The sequence below is a fragment of the Chroicocephalus ridibundus genome, chromosome 1 (genome assembly GCF_963924245.1).
Source record: "Chroicocephalus ridibundus chromosome 1, bChrRid1.1, whole genome shotgun sequence".
Taxonomy (NCBI): Eukaryota; Metazoa; Chordata; class Aves; order Charadriiformes; family Laridae; genus Chroicocephalus; species Chroicocephalus ridibundus.
The window spans coordinates 220093116-220111179 of NC_086284.1; the positions used below are offsets into that span (position 1 = coordinate 220093116).

General features: G+C 59.6%; 1 protein-coding gene across 10 annotated transcripts in view; it reads right to left on the reverse strand.

Moving 5' to 3' along the window:
* Window positions 1-18064, reverse strand: part of SBF1 (SET binding factor 1) — an 86894-nt gene that overhangs the window by 37638 nt on the left and 31192 nt on the right. For all 10 annotated transcript variants that reach the window (XM_063323802.1, XM_063323803.1, XM_063323799.1 and 7 more), the window contains exon 2: window positions 5271-5356. In XM_063323802.1, the coding sequence (XP_063179872.1) occupies window positions 5271-5356 (86 nt within the window). The remainder of the gene's footprint in view (window positions 1-5270; window positions 5357-18064) is intronic.

Consider the following 18064-nt stretch of genomic DNA (forward strand, 5'->3'; position numbering starts at 1 on the left):
CCACCGGAGCTCTCGGTCCCACCATGGAGGTGCAGGAGGCTCCTGACACCCACCTGAGCTCCAGGCACCAAGCTGCCCTGGGACTCTTCCCAAGCCATGGGATAAGAAGTCAGCTTCCTAAAAATAGCATTGCTGAGAGCACGGGTCACTTCAAACGACAGCAGGCGACACCCTGGATCATGTGACGCCGCTGAGGTACACGGCTATGCCCTGGCTATGCCCTGGCGTCACTCGCAGCCCGGTTTGATTGCACTCAATGCTCCTTGGCTGATCTGTCCTGCAGAAGTCAATATAAAGCGGCCACGTGTTCATAAAGCACTTGGCACGCAGACGTCTCACCTCCCCAGCCACTGCCTCATTTCAAGCTAGATCCTCTCGAAAGGACAAACATCCTCCAGGAAAGATCACAGAATCATAGAATCGCCTGGGTTGGAAGGGACCTTTCAGATCACCGAGCCCAACCATCAACCTCACACTGCCCAAACCACCACCAACCCACGTCCCTCACATCTGCCCGGCTTTTAAATCCCTCCAGGGATGATGATCCTACCATGGGTATAGATGGGTGTAGGTTGGCTGGTGACTAGAACGAGTGTCCTCCAGCAGCAGCCCAACCATGACCGATGGCGGTACCGTGGTGCTCTGCAACACCGAAGGTGCCACGGTCAAAAGAAGACAAATCAGAACTAAAGATCTCCGGGGACCTGCAAGAGGTGAGCTCTTCACTCGTGGCTCACCCGAACTCAGACCTGTGCCGGGAGGATGCTCACCCCCCACTCGCTTACCCCCCGGCATGGGCAGACCCAGCACTCCTGGCGCTCTGCCCTCGGGAGCGGTGTGCCCCACACCCAACGCAGCACACGCTGACGGGGCTCCGTGGGGGTGTGCGGGAGCTGCTCCCCACAGCCAGCCTCTCCTTACAGCCCATCTCAGCACTGTGGGGTGCCCACGGGGAACACGAGCGAGCTGCAGAGAGCCAGAAGAGAAGAAAGTCTCAAATATTCCACGAGGGGGGCGCCGATGGAAGTGGCTGAGCTGAAGGATGTACCACAGCCCCCCAAGACCGGCGCTGGCGGATGCCCCAGCCCAGCTGCACCTAAGCCTCCCCGGAGCAATAGCCCTTCGTTTGTTTAGGAAAATCCCCTGGGAAGGCAGCGCTGCGTGCCGGGCTCTGCAGACACCGCCTGGAGCAGTTTGAGCAACAAAACCAACCTCTCGTGACAGCGTGTGCGTGTGTCTGTCTGGCAAGCCTTGTTCTCCCCAGCGCTGCACGGATCAGCGCTGCTTCACCACCTCTTCTTCTTCCACCAGTTACATCACAGGCCTTTCCCAAGTTTGTAAGGAACAATCTTGCAAGGATCTAGCCGATGATCATAGAATCACAGAAGGGTTTGGGTTGAAGGGACCTTAAAGGCCACCCAGTGCCACCCCCTGCCCTGGGCAGGGACACCTCCCACCAGCCCACGTTGCCCCAAGCCCCGTCCAACCTGGCCTTGAACCCCTCCAGGGATGGGGCAGCCACAGCTTCTCTGGGCACCCTGGCCCAGGGGCTCACCCCCCTCACAGCAAAGGATTTCTTCCCAATATCTCATCCCAATCTCCCTCTTCCAGTGGAAAACCCTTCCCCCTCGTCCCGTGGCTCCCCTCCCTGAGCCAGAGTCCCTCCCCAGCTTTCCTGGAGCCCCTTGAGGGACTGGAAGGGACTCGAAGGTCTCCACAGAGTAAAGAATTCTCACAGTAAAGAATTTCTTCTTAATTTCTAATCTAAATCTCCCCGCTTTCAGTTTCAAACCCATACTCCTCATCCTGTCGCTACACGATGAGGCCCCAAGACATCCCCTTAATCATTTATTTCCACCCGGGAAAGCTTTGGGAGGGCATCGCAACCCTGCAGCCAAGCCGGCTGCCAGGCAGGAGGGACAACTTGTGGAGCCACCTGTCCCCAGTGTCCCACTGGATAAGGAGCTGCCTGCTCCCCCCCGATCGAACCCACGGCGACGCGTGGCAGCAGCTCCCCCTCTCCTGCACCGCGTTGGAACAGCACCGGCTGCAAGGGCTTTAGAGGTTCCTTCACCAGACGAGGAGACTGAAGCTGCAAACATGCAGGCAATTACCTGCTGGTTGGAAAACAAAAGGATCTCGCTGATCTATCTCGGAGAGCAGCAGAAGTCCCAGCGCTCTCCGGTGCCCAGGCGCCAGGAGGGACCGCTGCCACAGGCTGGCCGGGGTGCCAGGGCGCGCTGGCAGAGGTGAGACCTGTCTGGAGGCTCAGACGTGCCCAGCAGGCACGGTGGCACAGTCTGCGGCACGCCACGGCCATCCACGAGCAGCCGTGAGACACGGGAAACACTGTGCTGAGTTAAGCAGACCTGCGGGACTGCGGTAGAGAAGGATGAAAGGCGGGATGGGAAAGGGAGAGGAGCAATTCCACCGACCCTGGGCAGCCAGCGCGTCCCACCGGGGCTCAGGGGCTGCCGGCGGGGAGATGCTGCAACAGAGGGGACACGCTCACATCCCGTGTCTCTCTCCAGAGGAACTTCCATCCATTAAAACGAGATATTTTTGTTTGGAAATGCTGTCAGAGAGCGCGCAAGAGCAGAAGCTACAAATTCCTGTGCCCTACACACAGGCCAGAAAACCTTCTCCCTGTCAAAAAGAAGCTCAGCAGTGACTGCCATGAGACATACAGCCCCACATCCCCGGGGGGCTCCCTCTGGCTTTCGGAAGCTGCCTTCGTTTCAGCCCTACGTGCCGGTCACCCAGGATGCCTCCTGACAGCTTGTGGGAAGCCTCGGAGCCACCCTCGGCTCCCAACAGGATGGGGCTCCAATTGTTTAAATTCCAGGGATTTTTTGGCTGGACAGTTTGACCCTTGGGGAAAAAAGCAGCTTTCCTCTTTCTTGGGACAGTTCCCAAGTCCCCTGCAGACAACCAGGAAGCCCTAACCAGAAAAATAAAATATACTTTTGCCTCAGACAAAATAGCACACAGAAGTCCGAAATTGCGCCGGAGTTACGGTGAGCACGTGATAGGAAGAAGAGCCGGCCACCGCCGCTGAGCCCGGGGACCAGCCACGCGGCACGACTTGGTGGCCACAGCGGTAACTGCCAAAGCCAAGCGACAGGACAGGGCAGAGGGATGAGGACAGGGATCAGAGACGTGTCCAGCTCTGACACCCTCCGCTCCAAAAGCTGGTGGCTCCTGGCCGGGTTGAGGAACATGCCGGCAGCTCTCCTTTCCAAGCACCAGTAGAGTCCCATGGTTTTGGGTTAAGTGTGACACGAGAGCTTTGGAAGGGACACGACACGGGATGTCCTGATCAGCCCCAACAGCTCACGTGGAAGTTCTCCAGCACCAGCACACGCGAAGATGAGGATGACCGCAGATGGACGGGGCTTTGAGCAACCTGGTGCAGTGGGAGGTGTCCCGGCCCAGGGCTGGGGGTTGGAACGAGATGATCTTCAAGGTCCCTTCCCACCCAAACCATTCTGTGATTCTATCTGAACGAGGACACGGAACGTGGGAGGGCGGCCGAGAGCAGAACTGAGTCCGGCCGGGCGAGCCTGGGTGGCCACAGATCCACTGCTCAGCAAATGAGCATTAAGTAGCACAGGGAACTTGCCCAGGCCATGAACCGAGACACCGGCTGGGCCACCAGCCCCCTCATCCACCCAGAGCCCTGCACGTGGTCAGCGCAAGGCAGAGATCCCAACGCACGGTGCCCAGAGCACCCATGGCACTTCTGCTCTACGGAAACGAGCTGCCAAGGCCAATGCCATCCCCAGCAAAGCCCAGGGCCAGCACAGGGACCAGGAGCGGTAACCGGGCAGGTCGCCTTTTGCTACACCACGTACCTGGGACTCCCCTGGCCAAAACAAGTCCCCTCGTCAGAGATGCACAAACACCCTTCAGCGAGTCCTAGAATCACTGAACGGTTTTGGTTGGAAGGGACCTTAAAGGCCACCCAGTGCCACCCCCTGCCCTGGGCAGGGACACCTCCCACCAGCCCACGTTGCTCCAAGCCCCGTCCAACCTGCCCTTGAACCCCTCCAGGGATGGGGCAGCCACAGCTTCTCTGGGCACCCTGGCCCAGGGGCTCACCCCCCTCACAGCAAAGGATTTCTTCCCAAGATCTCATCCCAATCTCCCCTCTTCCAGTGGAAAACCCTTCCCCCTCCTCCCATGGCTCCCCTCCCTGAGCCAGAGTCCCTCCCCAGCTTTCCTGGAGCCCCTTTAGGCCCTTTAGGCCCCCCAACACCTCCCAGCGCAGCAAGGTGGAGGAGGAAGGTGAGGACAGTCCAGCACCATGAGGCTTGCAAGGCGCGGAAGGAACCCCTAAAGCCTCATCCCTCTCTGGGTTTTGCACTCCAGTGTGCTCCAGCTGGAAACGGGGAAGAACTGGAGGGGGGAGGAGGAGAGCAGCGCAGAAGGGGGCTCAGTTTAGGGGTGAAAAAGGGTCTGGAGAACCGCAGCCCAACCCGCTGGCTTCGGCTGGCCGCGGAGCACGAGCTCTGCTCCTCCAGGGCTCTGAGGCAGCACCGAGGCAGTAGGAAAGGGTCTGAGAACTTCCAGTCAAATTTAGCAACCGAGGAGAACAATCCTATTATCCTTGATTAGTTAAAAGCTGGTTTGTGAAGAGCCCACGCAGTGCCAAATTAGACTGGGTGTGACACTTCATGGGTACGACCCAGCAGCGATGGCAACCTCAAAGGACTCACAACAGCAGGCGAACGTGTCCGGGGGGCTGGGGCAGGGACGCAGGGCCAGCAGCTCTCCTGGCCGCAGCACACCCAGGCCCGCCGGGGGCTGAGCCGGCACCGCCGGCCCGCAGAGGGGAGCGGTTTGCTCGGCAGGGAGCTTGGGAGAGGCCCGACAACAGCCAAGCCCTGCTGCTCCTGACGGGGCTATTTATACTGACGCTGCATCCCTGCGGCTCCTCCAGGAAGCGTTCCAGCATCCCAAGCGGCTGATCCCCAAGGAGGAGGGGGAGCAAAGCAGCCAGGAGAGGAGCCAGCCCCAGGCAGGGCACGCAGCAGGGAATGGCTCCCGGCTGGGAGGCAGCATGCTGGATCCTGTGGTTTTCCAGAGCCGGAGCTGCGTCAGGGGGGCGGGCAGGAACTCCCCTCTCGTGGGCTCCCCCGGTCAGACCCTGCAGTGCCCAGCGAGATGCGTGCACGCAGTGCCACGGTGTCACCTGCCCCGCGGTGTCACCTGCCCGCAGGCCGGTCGCGCTTCCCCGGGGTCCCCATCCCAAGGGACAGCACACTCACCAGCTCGATGCCTTGGGGAAAGGGGTTGTCCTCCCAGTCCTTCTCCGGGAAACGCTGGAGTATCTGTCCCTGTCCATCCCCACTCCCTGCAGAGACAAGAGCGGGATTAGAGGCCGGCAGCAGGTACCAAACCAGCATTTCAGCCTCCGGGAACGCCAGGCTGGAAGTAGCACCGGGACACCCTGGCATTGCCTCAGCCCTCCATGGACACGGGCAGCAGAGAAGAGACCCCGGCCCCTTCCACAAACACAGCTGTACGGCAGCACAGCCCCCACCGCAGGCAAAAGCCTGAGTTTAGTAGAGCCCTGAGCAAACAGCTCACAAACGCATTATCTGAAGGTGCGTAACAGCGAAGCAGAAGTGCGGCCAAGCTCCGGCCAAGTTCAAGTTTCCTTCCTCGTGTCGCTAACACAAGATCATACACGCAGATTTTGAACTGTAATTCACTGCTCATTATCTAAAACCTGGCACTTGACATTTTCCCCGAACAATGGCATCATTCTGCTCGGTTTTACTTTCAGGTTCCCCTGGAGCTGCCGTTCCCCTGCGGCTTTAGGGCACGTGGAGCCTGCTCTGCTGCTGGGGCAGCACTCCCACCCACGCCTGCCCACTGCCCCACGCCAGCCCAAATTAAAAACCTGCTTTTCACCCAGATCATGCCCTGACCATGGCCAGGCTACGGAAGGCGGCGGCACAGCGGGGAGCGGGCCAGCTCTTGGGACAGCCTCAAGCAATGGCTAAAGCACCGCTGAAACTCAGGCAGCTCCTCCTGCCGTCACAGCGCCTGCGAGGCCGGGGAAGCGCTTCTACACTGTCCACAGCCGTTCAGCGATGAAGCTGCTTGGGGTAAAACCCTGCTCCAGCAGGTCACGCTGGACTCTGGGAATCAGAAACCCTGAGGAGAAGGATTTTCTCCTACCAGAGGCGAGACACGGCCGCGAAGGCAGGCAGCTCGGTAAAGCGGGACCACACCAGTCCCTGCAGAGCTGCCGAGGGATCACTGCATCCCCTGCATGGTCCGGGGGGACGTTCCACCTCTCCCGTCCCCCACAGTAACGCCTTCGGCAGCGCGAGCGCCGCCGGCATCCCTCTGGCACAGCTGGATTTTGGCCCCAGGACCGCCGATGGGGCCAGGCACCAGGAGGAGCCTCACCGGCAGACGTGCACCACCGCAGGACTATTTTCGGCACCCAGCCCTGTTTCCACCTCTCTGTTCACCACCAGCCGGCCACAGCTGAATTTAGCAGGACAAGGCATCAGAAAAGATGCCACTTATAGTCTGAGGACCAAAATGGAAAGGTCAGTGCCAAGCTGTGAAGAAAATAGCGTCAAGCGCCAGGTTAACCAAATCCTGCCCCCCCGGTGCCCAAACACCACCGCCCCCCCAGCGAGGTCCCACGCTGCACGGCGTGCAGGCCAAAGGCATTGAGTAAGACCTGCCTCCTCCGAGCCCAAACGACGCGGCTCAAGCTCCACAGGCAGGAAAAGCCCTTTCAGACACACAGGCCAGAATTGCAGCCCTCCGACGGCCTGCCCCCGGCGAGCAGTCTCGGCCCCATGCCCTCCACGACGGCTTCTCCGGCAGCATTGCCGCGAGCGCACGTGTCTTCACTCGCACCCCCTTGGTCACGAGGGAAACAGATACGAGATCATCCTCAACGAAAACATGAAAATCACTCCAGGAGCTGTTTAGAGCAAGAGAAAACTTTACCCCCTGGGTCTTCTCAAAGCCACGGTGTTATTTAGCAATCTGTGGGCTAGGAACATCCTGGGTTTTAGCGTCTGGCATTAACTAGCAGCCTGCTTTAGGGATTCTGGCCAGCCAGGCTGCCAGGCGCCCTCCTCAGCTACTTCTTAGCCGGCCTGATCCTTCCCTTCCCACTTCCCATCACCGAACACGCAGCATCCGAGCCGCTCGCCAGCCGTATCAGGCGGTCCCATCAGCGCAGCCCTTCCTGCAGAGGGGAGCTGGACCGGCCCCGCTGATTCTTCTGCTGTCCCCAGCCGAGATGCCTGGGAAAGCACGTGTGCCTGCGAACATCGGCCTCAACGCAGCTGCTGCGCTTCGCGTCTTCCTTCCTGCCTCCTCCTGCCACCGCGCTGCAAAAAGGCCAGCACGACTTAAGGTGACACCTGGTCACTGCTCCCAGGGCAGCCTGTTACCATCGAAATTAGCGCTAAGCTATATTTGGAAGTTTATGAGATGTTATCATAATACAGGAAATTCTAAATAAGCAAAAAGTTAAACACTCAGCTGACACAACACAACCAGATGACCTTAACTCTGGGGCAGGCCAGCAGCGGTGAGCGCTGGCACGCCGGGACGCTCTCCGGGAACGGCTGGTTCCTGGCGCGGCAGGGTCATGGTCAAGTGAGAGGCTCCCCTCCACTTCCCTCGCTCTCAGCGTCTCTTCAGTGACAAGAGGAGCTCGGAGTGAACGTCCTGGAGAAAGACTAAGCCAGGCTCCATCTCCGGGGACCCCCGGCCGTGTTTCCAAAGTGTTTCCAGTGTGGTGTCCACCTTCCCTGGACAACTCGCCCAGCAACTGCCGGCCAGCTCGTGGGATAACAGCCACAGGGGTGTGCGGACTTACAGCCAGGTGCAGAGCAGCCGGTGCAAAGGCGTCGCAGTACCGGCCACCCAGCGCGGGCAAGCCTGGTCTGTGTCCCAGGGACCAGGCTGCTGCTCCAGGGAAGCTGCAGGGTCTGGCCAACGAGGAACCCAACCGTGCAGCAGCTTCTCCAGCCACCGCGGGAGCTGCACCTTCTCTGCGCAGCCTCCTGCGATGACGGAGTGGGGAGAGTCACAGGAGAAGTGAATTTTCACGTGTTTTTTAGGCAAGGGACCTTGACTGGAACAAGTCCTTTTCCAGCACTCACAGCTGAAGCCCTTCGCTCTCAGGCTGCTGAAGGCACGGGAGGGTGTTTCACCAAGCAGCACGGTACAACCAGTACAGTCAGCCTCCAGAAACCAGCTCTGCTGCAGGCTCAGACTCAACTCCCACACCCCCGAACCTCGAAAATTCGCTATGATATAATAGAGGGGAACGCGAAGCTCACACGGCCTCAACACATGAGCAAGAGGCGCTTCATCCTTCCTGCCCCCCGGCTGCCTGCCCGGAGCGGGGGTTGCCTGGCTCTGCCGGGACAGAGCCGGGGGAACACTTCCAACACGGAAACCTTCCGGCAGCTCATCCCAGGCGCGGGGAGATGGACGTCGGCTTCAGCGTTGCTTTCAAGTGTCGTCAGCAGAGCCTTCCAAAAGCTGCTCCGTATCTCAAAGTAGAAATTATTTCAAGTTTAGCTGTTTTATAGCATCATAAAATGCTTTATGCTACAAAGCAGTGACCAGAGTCACTGAGGTGGCGTCCTGCAAAGCCGTATTAACCCACAAGGCACACAGCCATGAAACTCAGCCTGCAAGGGGACCTGAGGCTTCTGCCACAAGCCCTGACTGCCGAGATCTGCAGCAAATGATGCAACACGCCCGAACCGTGCCTGGAGCCTGCTCCGTCGGATGAAACCAGGCACTGGCCCCACACGAGGGAGCTGACGGTGCCCTTGGAGCGAGCCGCGATCCACGTAACCCTGGCAGGGCCGCGAGTGGTGTCAAGTGGTGGTTGGGCAACTGCCCCGCAAGAGGCAGGAGCTGTTGCATCAACCAGCGCAGCGGTGTGAGTAACCTGCCAGCACGTTCCGCCGCAGGACCGCGTCCCGCCTGCGGAGCAAGGGCCGGGAGCAGGGCTGCCCAGCGCTGCCCAGCCAGGGGCACGGCATCGCCCGGCGCCGGGGAGAAAGGAGCACGCTCTCCAGAGGAGCCCCGTGCAAGAGATTCTCACGCGTAACACGCAGGCTGTATTTAATACAAACCAGCCCTGGACTACCCAGGACGGCTGGACTTAAAAACCAAACCCAGTACATTCAGCTGCTGCGACAAAAGGGATGGGATCGTGTTGGGAACACAGCAACAAGCAGAGCCAGGTCCAGGAGGCTCTGGCAGGCTCCACGCTCCCCCTCCGCAGTCTTCCAAGGGTGACGGGGAGCAGCACATCCTCGCTGCGGCCCGGCAGAGCTGAACCCACGCCAGATCCCGCTTCAGCACCTGGCTGAGTGACGCCTGGGCCAAGGAAGCGAAAGCAGGAAGGGGCTCACGCCTGCCCGGCAAACAGGAAAGGTCTGCCAGGAGCAGGAGGGCGAGCAGTCCAAGGCTGCAAACTCTGGGAAGCTCCGGCGGGCAAGGACGGCTCCCCGGGACATGCCCAGCTACAGGCTGCGCTTCAGACTGGCAGTTGGACGGGTTGTGGTGGGACAGAGAGCTGCAGGCGCCGCGGTCTGAGCAGCAAACGCACGCTGATGGCAGGGGAGCTGTGCTGCCGGCAGCCCTCACCTCCTGCCCCCAGCCCGCGGGCGACAACCTACTGCGGTTCTTCCAGGCATCGCGAAGAGCGGCATCCCCCTTCCCCATACCACTGCTCCTCTTCCTCCGTCTGATGGAATTCACTTTTTAGGGAAAAATAATTCAACAGCTTAAAAAGAAAAGGGGGAAAAGCCCACACAGTTTCAGACAGTAACTTGCAGCTCTCCCAAGCGCAGACGAGCAGGAGAGAAGCCGCAGCCACGGCAGCTGCTGGGGGACATCTCCTGGCCAGGGGACACCCACCTACAGCCCGACGGCTCCCCCCAGGCCCTCAGAGCTGCACCGTTCTCCTCTCAAGCATGCCAACCAGGAAACACAATTTTATTTTTCGCTCTAACACCCACACCTGCTGTTTCGCTTTCGGGTATGAGCATCACAGGCCAAGTCATCGCCGGCTCTTACTTCCCCTGCTCTGCCCGTCACGCCTCAGCCCAGCAGACCAGTTCCAGAGGCAGGCGCCAGACAAACCCCCTGCTCCTTCTCATTCCTTTCATCTTCAGTAAGAGAGAAGCACCTTGGAGATCCTCCCTAGTTGCAAGACCTTCACATCCAGGCTCCTGTGTTCATCCCACTGGCCTCAAAGTCTCCTACGACAAGAGTGATCATGCTGACCTGGTGAGAAAGGCGGGACCACCGCCTGGCGTTCCTGTTAACTGGGAGCCAACACCTGCAGGAGTGGAAGAGCTGGGATATTCCAGCCCATGGGCATCCGCTCCTCCTTCCCGGAGAGCAGGGAGAAGCTTGGGGGGATTTCTAACACAACACGGAGGCAGAAACCAGGATTCAGAATGGAGCCCAGCCATCCGCATCCTAGGGAGAAGTCCTCCCCCTGTCCCACCAACCCCACCGCACCGGCGGGCACGGCGGCCCCAGAACAACCCGGCAGTGTCTGCTGGGCGGACAATGACGGCACTGTGCCCTCCTTACATATTTATGAAAGGAGCACCAAGAATGGCTTTTCTATGGGAGGAAAACAAAAGGGCTGTGTGCGGGGCCGGGGCTGGCCACCGCGGCGGCCCCACGTCTGCCACCGTCCCGGACGCCCCGAGCCCTCCCCTGGGGAAAGCCCACCTACCCCAAACAGTCCCCGCACCCCAGCCACGAGCAACGTCCCCCTGGCACAGGAGGGGACAGCCCTCTCCCCACCATGTCACCCCGGCAGCGCCGAGCACGGCTGGCAGCACCGTGGGGTGCCATCCACCCAGAGGAGCCCTCCTGCTGCCACCCCTGCACCAAATGGCACTTACTGGACTCCCACTGTCCCCTCCAGCCCCCCCAGAAGACCAAGGCCCTGCTGCAGCCACGGCCGCCTTTTCTGTCTGCGCAGGGCGGGGGCAGCAAGCCAGACAGTGAATAATCCAGGCAAATAAATAATCCGCACGTTCTCCTTCACTTCGTGTTTCAGTGCAACTTCTCAGGAGAAGAAACTCGGGAAGAGACAGAGCTCGGCCCTTTCCCAGCCGCAGGAACGGCAGCCGCCAGCACCGGCACCTTGCGCACGGCCAGGGGCCGGGGGCAGATTTCAGCCCCCTACGGAACACGCAGCCGGCAGCGAGTCTGCAGGACAGGAGCAGGAAGACACGGAAACTTTTGGCTCTTATCAACTTCCCTCTGACGGTATTTAAGGCAAAAGTCTCTACAAAGAGACAAAGTTGTACCTGGAGCACCAATTCCTGCCCTGGGTATATTTAAAAAAAAAAAAAATTAGGGGAAAAAATGAACTCATTCTGTGTTTAACGATTGCCCTGGTGACGTTTGAGGACATGTCTGACTCTGAGTAAACACGAGATGATAATGATCAGAAGGACAAACAGTTTGGGATGGGACCGAACACAGACCTGGGTGGCAAAGCGAACTGTCCACATGCAACTCCCACCAAAGCACGACCAGCTCGCGGCTGGGAAAATTCCTTACGAGTGCGGGACATCTCCCAAAGGCAGGTGAAACACTCCGTTCCCGGGTCACTCGCTCCCAGATAAAACATCCCCGAGTGGAGTCGGTGGGAACACCGCTGCCCGGCCGGCACGGGGAGATGAGGATCCGCTCGTGTTTTCCCAGCACAGCACTTCCACCAAAAGTCACAATTCTCGGAGGTTCTTCTGGAGGAGCCGCTTAGTAACGAGATGTTTATAGAAGAGCTAAAATTAAAGCCTCTGAAGAACTGGACGGTGCTGTGCTCCCTTACAGAGCTCTCCGCCATTCTATTTTCACACCATTCCTTCCCCGGGCCCCCACTCCTGTCCCCGAGCTGTCATTACCTTCCTCAAACCTGTTCTTACGCACTCCCAAATTAAGGGTGAGAAGTGTCGGCGAGACACCCCATCTCCCCTGGCTGACAGAGAGGGACCGGACCCGCTCCTGGGCCAGCCCCAGGACCTGTGAGGTGCCACCCGCTGGGGTCAAACCCCTGTGGGTCACCCAGTCCCGGCTGGAAAACCCCAGGGGCAGGACCGAGGGGATGTGGAGCTGCTGGCTCCCTGTGGAAAGGTCCGCTCGGATCTCCCAACAAAGTGGGTGCCGCTGCTCCTGCCCCAGGCCGACGCTTCCAGGCTGACACTCAGCTGCCCCAACAGATGCCCCGCAGTAAAGAGCTGAATGGGTCTGGGAAGATCCCGGGATGCGGGACCGGTCAGTGAAGGAGGGACCGGCTCGGCAGAACCTCTCGTTCAGCACGGAATAAATCATCCCGGGCAGGGAGCTGGAGAGAGATTTACTACCCTCTATGAAACAAACCACAGATTTGGAGCCCAGGCACGGTACATGCTGATATGGAGCGTCGCTCCTTTGTAAAGCTTTACTGTTCCTTGGGCAGGCGCCAAGAGCAGAGCTCTATTTATCTTTAGAAACATTAAGGCATAAGAGGAAGTAATTAAAAAAAAAAAAATCCGTCTGTTTCCGAGAGCTCGTCCCAGGAAAGTGCTATTTGGGGCCTGGAGGGTTACTGGCAGGGAGACAGAGATAAGCGTTTTACAGCTGCCTACCACTTGTTCACCCATAGCCATTTCTGGAAATGCTCCTGCCAGCGCCCAACAGGAACCTCTTCATAAATACCTCGGGCCTGACACGACCAGCGGAGCCTCCACGCAAACACAGGAACTGCTTTAAGGCACAAACCTGCTGTAAAATCACAGAATCACAGAAGGGTTTGGGTTGAAGGAACCTTAAAGGCCACCCAGTGCCACCCCCTGCCCTGGGCAGGGACACCTCCCACCAGCCCACGTTGCTCCAAGCCCCGTCCAACCTGGCCTTGAACCCCTCCAGGGATGGGGCAGCCACAGCTTCTCTGGGCACCCTGGCCCAGGGGCTCACCCCCCTCACAGCAAAGGATTTCTTCCCAAGATCTCATCCCAATCTCCCCTCTTCCAGTGGAAAACCCTTCCCCCTCGTCCCGTGGCTCCCCTCCCTGAGCCAGAGTCCCTCCCCAGCTTTCCTGGAGCCCCTTTAGGGACTGGAAGGGGCTGGAAGGTCTCCCCGGCGCCTTCTCTTCTCCAGGCTGAACCCCCCCAGCTCTCTCAGCCTGTCCCCACAGCAGAGGGGCTCCAGCCCTCCCAGCATCTCCGGGGCCTCCTCCGGCCCCGCTCCAACAGCTCTGTGTCTCTCCTGTGCTGAGCCCCAGCGCTGGAGGCAGCACTGCAGGGGGGTCTCACTTCAGAACGCAGAGCTGCAATGTGGCAGTACCAGCCGCTTGGATGGAGAAGGTGAGATGGGTGTTCAGGGGATTCCTCCAAAGCTGGAGGGACCAGGAGTGATGCAGAGCTGGGACCAGCATCTTCCTCCCAGTGCCGCCAACTGAAAACACTTGCGTGAACTGTGGCTTTTGTTCTCTCTCGAGAGAGAAACCAGCTCCAAAGAGCAGGTCCCGGCTGCTTGAGCTGCCTGCTTCCCCCGAAGCATGGAGGTGACACAGGGTGACCAGCCACAGACTCCCCATCCCGCTCCCAGGAGTGCTGCAAGGCTCTCCCTTAACCTAACCTCGCCGGGAACTGCCGTGCCCGGCTTAGGCTCTGCAGGCTGGTGAGATTTCCAGCTGAACTCCCAAATCTCTACAAACCACAACTCAAAAACCACCATTTTAGCGAACATTTCTAGAGAATTCAGTTTGCCAAGAAACAAGACAAAGTTGTATCCCAGCCCTGCGCTTGTGCTGCGGAGGGAATCCGGGAATCCCCCCACAGTGGGAATTCCCAGCCCCAGGTGTCTGCAAACGCCTCTCAGGAAGGGCCGAGAGCCGCAGCGGAGCCTCAGACCTTGCCCAGGGGCCCAGAGGGGACTCACCATCCTCAACCCAGGGAAACAGGGACACGCTTCCTGGCCCTGATCGCCCCGCTCCGGCACTCGCCATTCCCCGCAGCCGTACTGGGGTGGAAACTGTAAATCACAACCGACGATGAGACCACCCAACATCGGGCATCTTACACATTCAGATTCCAAAAAAATGGGAAAAAAAAAATCATAGTTCTCAATGTCCCTCAACTGCCACAAGGCATTTGAAGGTTGTGCCGCGCACACCAGTGCTCCTCCAGCTTTGGGGCTGTGAGGGCACCAGTGGGCAGCTGGAGGGATAGGACAGGACAGTGGGGACGGCTTCAGAAAGCACCTTTTCCCCGGCAATGAGCACGTTTGTGGGTCTCTGACAAATTCCTGGTGCAGGGTGAGCCTCGCTGCTTTGGGTGCTCCCAGTGCTGCCTTACAGATGTTAAAGGTGGAGAAGCAGCGAGGAAAGGAGCAAGGAGCGGCTGCCGGAGTCAGGTACAGCCGCAGCCACGGGGGCACAGGGACGTGGGGTTCTGGAAGGGACACATTTCTCCAACTATTTACCATAATAGGTATTTTCAGTGCAGAACAGACAATATTTGGGGGATACAGATCCCATGATTTATCTGTGCTGCTGATCAAACACTCCAGGATCCACTTCAGAGTGGAGCTGCTCTCCCTGCTGCCCCTCACACAGGAACTGAAAGGACAACCGCCAGGGCAGGACACTCGTGTCTGAGCCGGGGCAGTGGGGGGGAACCTGTCTGCTCAAGGACTACACCCACTCTAAGTGGGGATCATTAAAAAATCCACTAACAAGCCTTGTTAGCGCAGCATTAGGTTGGATCCACACCCTTCCCCGGCACAGAGCAGCATGAACCGAGAAAGCAGAAGCAAAAGTACGTGCCAGCGTCACCTTAATTATCTTTTTTTACCCCACTTCCTCCTCGCCCTGGAGAGGCTGCATTGTGATGCTCGCAGGGGCTGCGGCACGATGCTCACAGAGGTTGCAGCGCGATGCGTCCAGGGGCTGCAGCGCAATGCTTGCAGAGGTTGCAGCGCAATGCAATGCTCGCAGGGGCTGCAGTGCGATGCTCGCAGGGGCTGCGGCGCGATGCTCACAGAGGTTGCAGCGCGATGCAATGCTTGCAGGGGCTGCAGTGCGATGCTCGCAGAGGTTGCAGCGCGATGCGCGCAGGGGCTGCGGCGCGATGCTCACAGAGGTTGCAGCACGATGCAATGCTCGCAGGGGCTGCAGTGCAATGCTGGGTGCTGAAGAGCAGGTGCAGGTGCCAGAGGAGCTCAGCGGAGCTGCAAGTGCTGCTCGGTGGCATGGGACGCTCCATCCACCCCCTTCCCTGCCCTCCCTGACACCACAGATCGATGCCCGGAGCAGGGGCTGTGCGGGGCACACCAGCACTCCTGCCCGTGTGCCTTGCCATGGAAGCTGCAGCTTGAGTTGTGATACAGGAACAGTGTGAGAGTCAAAATAGGCCATGAAAAGCTGTGTCAGACAGATCGCGGCTGTCTGGAGTCAAAGGGGCTGTACAGCCCGGCAGATGCAGGGCTACTTATATGAAATAAGCCCAAAATGCGAGTGTCTCCTTTCCAATACAGACTACGCAAGGAGATTTTTAGACTGACGTGGTGCCAGCGGGGCTCCTGCGCACCCAGTGTTTATGGTACAGCGGGTCATCATGCGAGAGGAGACCTCGCTGTGTATAACCTAATTCAGTCCTTCCACGTTTACAGCAACACGGAGTTTATAAAGGCCGGTGTCCGAAATGCTATCAGAACCCACAATTAACCAAGGGGTTTTCTGAGGAACCGAGGTGGTGTTTGGCCGCAGCCGAGCAGCCAGGCGGCACCGCCGGCTGCGACCACATCCCTGGCTCAGGCAGAGAGCAGCCGACGGCACGGGACAGCAGCCCCACAGCCCCACTTTGTACCTGCAACAGGCGTAACGCCTCGCTGAGACGGGGCGGCACTGGGAGCTGAGGCTGGTGCTGCAGCCAGGGCAGACGCTGCTGCTCAGACCCTGCCGGGAGGAGGGAACCCAGCGCACGTCGTTGGAAAGCGACTGGGTCGGGATGCAGGGACAGAGCTGGTTTTTCCCTGCCCCGGTTTTAGCATCCCATCCTCTCCCGGCCGACACGGCCGCAGTACTGTGGCGATCCCCAGCCGTCCCGCGTGGGCGCAGAGCAAACAGTGCAGCCCACGCACGTCTCCGCGGGCGCGTGGCGAGCTGCTAAAAGCATTTTGGGGAGGAACCTGTTCTATTTTTACCTGATGCCAAATTCCAGTTACTTCCCAGGGGAGCTGTTAGCCAGCTCCACTGGCACCCTGTCCTGATAATTACAGGGCCGCACCACCAACATTTACCCAAGGCCTAAAAACAGCACGTGCTGCGCCGACGGCTCCTCCTGCCCTGCCACAGCCCGGCAGCGCCAGCGGGGACCCGACGGGCCTCCAGACACCAGCTCTGGCCACGCAGAGGGGACACAGCGGCTGGGCACACCCCAGCTCATGAAGCAGCTGTGGGGACGCCATGCACCTCCACGACACACCGTTATTTTCAGTTTTAAGCTTTGGGACCTTACAGCCCCGCTGGCAGCACGGGATTTGCGAGCGCTCCAGCCCACTGTGCGCAGAGGCCTCAGGGAGAATCACGGAGAGCAGCATATTCACCTCAAAAACCACAGGGGAGCTGCATGCATCCCGAAATGCAGCACACCGTTCCCTTCCAGCTAAGCCGTGCAGGGCACGGACAGATGTGCTGACTTGCCAGGTCCTTGGCCCGGGTTGACAGCTCCAGGGCATCGAAGCGCATCTCTGGCAGGAGTAATCCAATGTCCAAGTGCTTCAGCGTGATTCCAAACTCGGTGTTGGACACCCCCCCGTCACATGTTTGTGATGAACGCTACAGCGTAAACAGCCTTCCCACTCATCACGAGGATCCCAGGCTGAGCCCCGTTCATGTCCCACCCTCGCTGCCGAGGTCCCTCGCACGGGGCCGCATCCCCGCCGGGAGCGAGTGCAGCTGCATCACCGGCTCTGGCACGAAGCTGCCCCGAGGCTCCCACCACAGCTCCAGGACACAAAAGCCACCACTGGTACAACAGCCACCCCAGCACAGAGCTTTGGTCCCACAGCGTGGCTCCAGACAGGAGCCCGAGGCTGCCCGAGGCTGGCTGGATGGCACGGGAGAGGCTCTGCACTGTCACCTCCCAGGGCCTGGCAGGGACAGACGCCGTCATCCCTCTCCTGGGACGCTGGCACTGCAGGGTCGCACTTCCAGCATCGCTCTTGGCCTGGTGAGCAAAAGCTGAAAGCGGCCTCTGAGCTTCCCAAACACCCGGCGGGGAGGGGACATCAGGGGACAAGAGAGGAGGGAGGGCACGGAGTTGCGCCCTGCTCCCTGGCAAACCCACGCCACCCTGAAGCCAGGACTGGACAGGCAGTTGTGCTGGAGCACCTGTCTACACCCTGCTTTACTGCGGTCCTAAACCTGGAACAGCCCCCCTGCCTCCCAAAATCCTCGATGAATCTGGGAACCCCGGGCACAGCACCGGCACACGCCACTGGTGCCCTGCCCCAGGGCCCCGCACCTCCTCCCGGCACCATGGTGGAAACCACCACTGGCACCGTCCCGCTGCTGCAGGCACCGCCGGCGGCATTCGGCTCCCGGCACCCAGCGTCACGGGGCTCGGGAGCTGTTTGAGAAGGGGGCAGCTGGGTGCTGCCAGACAGTAACACTGCTGGGAAGCCGCTGGAAGAAAACTCTCCATGCAGGCAATGGGCAGCTGGAACGGCCGCGTAAACAGCGAGGGCAAACAGCCCTCACGCCACACTGGTCCTCTTTTGATGCACGCTGCAGGCAGCCATCGATGGGGCAAGGGCAGGCCGGGCAGGAGCTGATTTGAGACACTTCCACATCCTCCTGTTGTCAAACCCAAAGGTGAGGGTTTCTGTTTAACACCGAGGGCTGAGAAATGAGCCAAGTGTGCCCCATATGCCTACGGACCAGCTCACCAGAAGCCTCTGGACGGCAGGGGTCCTTCTGCTGCGCCTCTACAGCCCAGCCCATGGTCATCTGGTCTAGATCATGAGCAGCCTGGGCTAG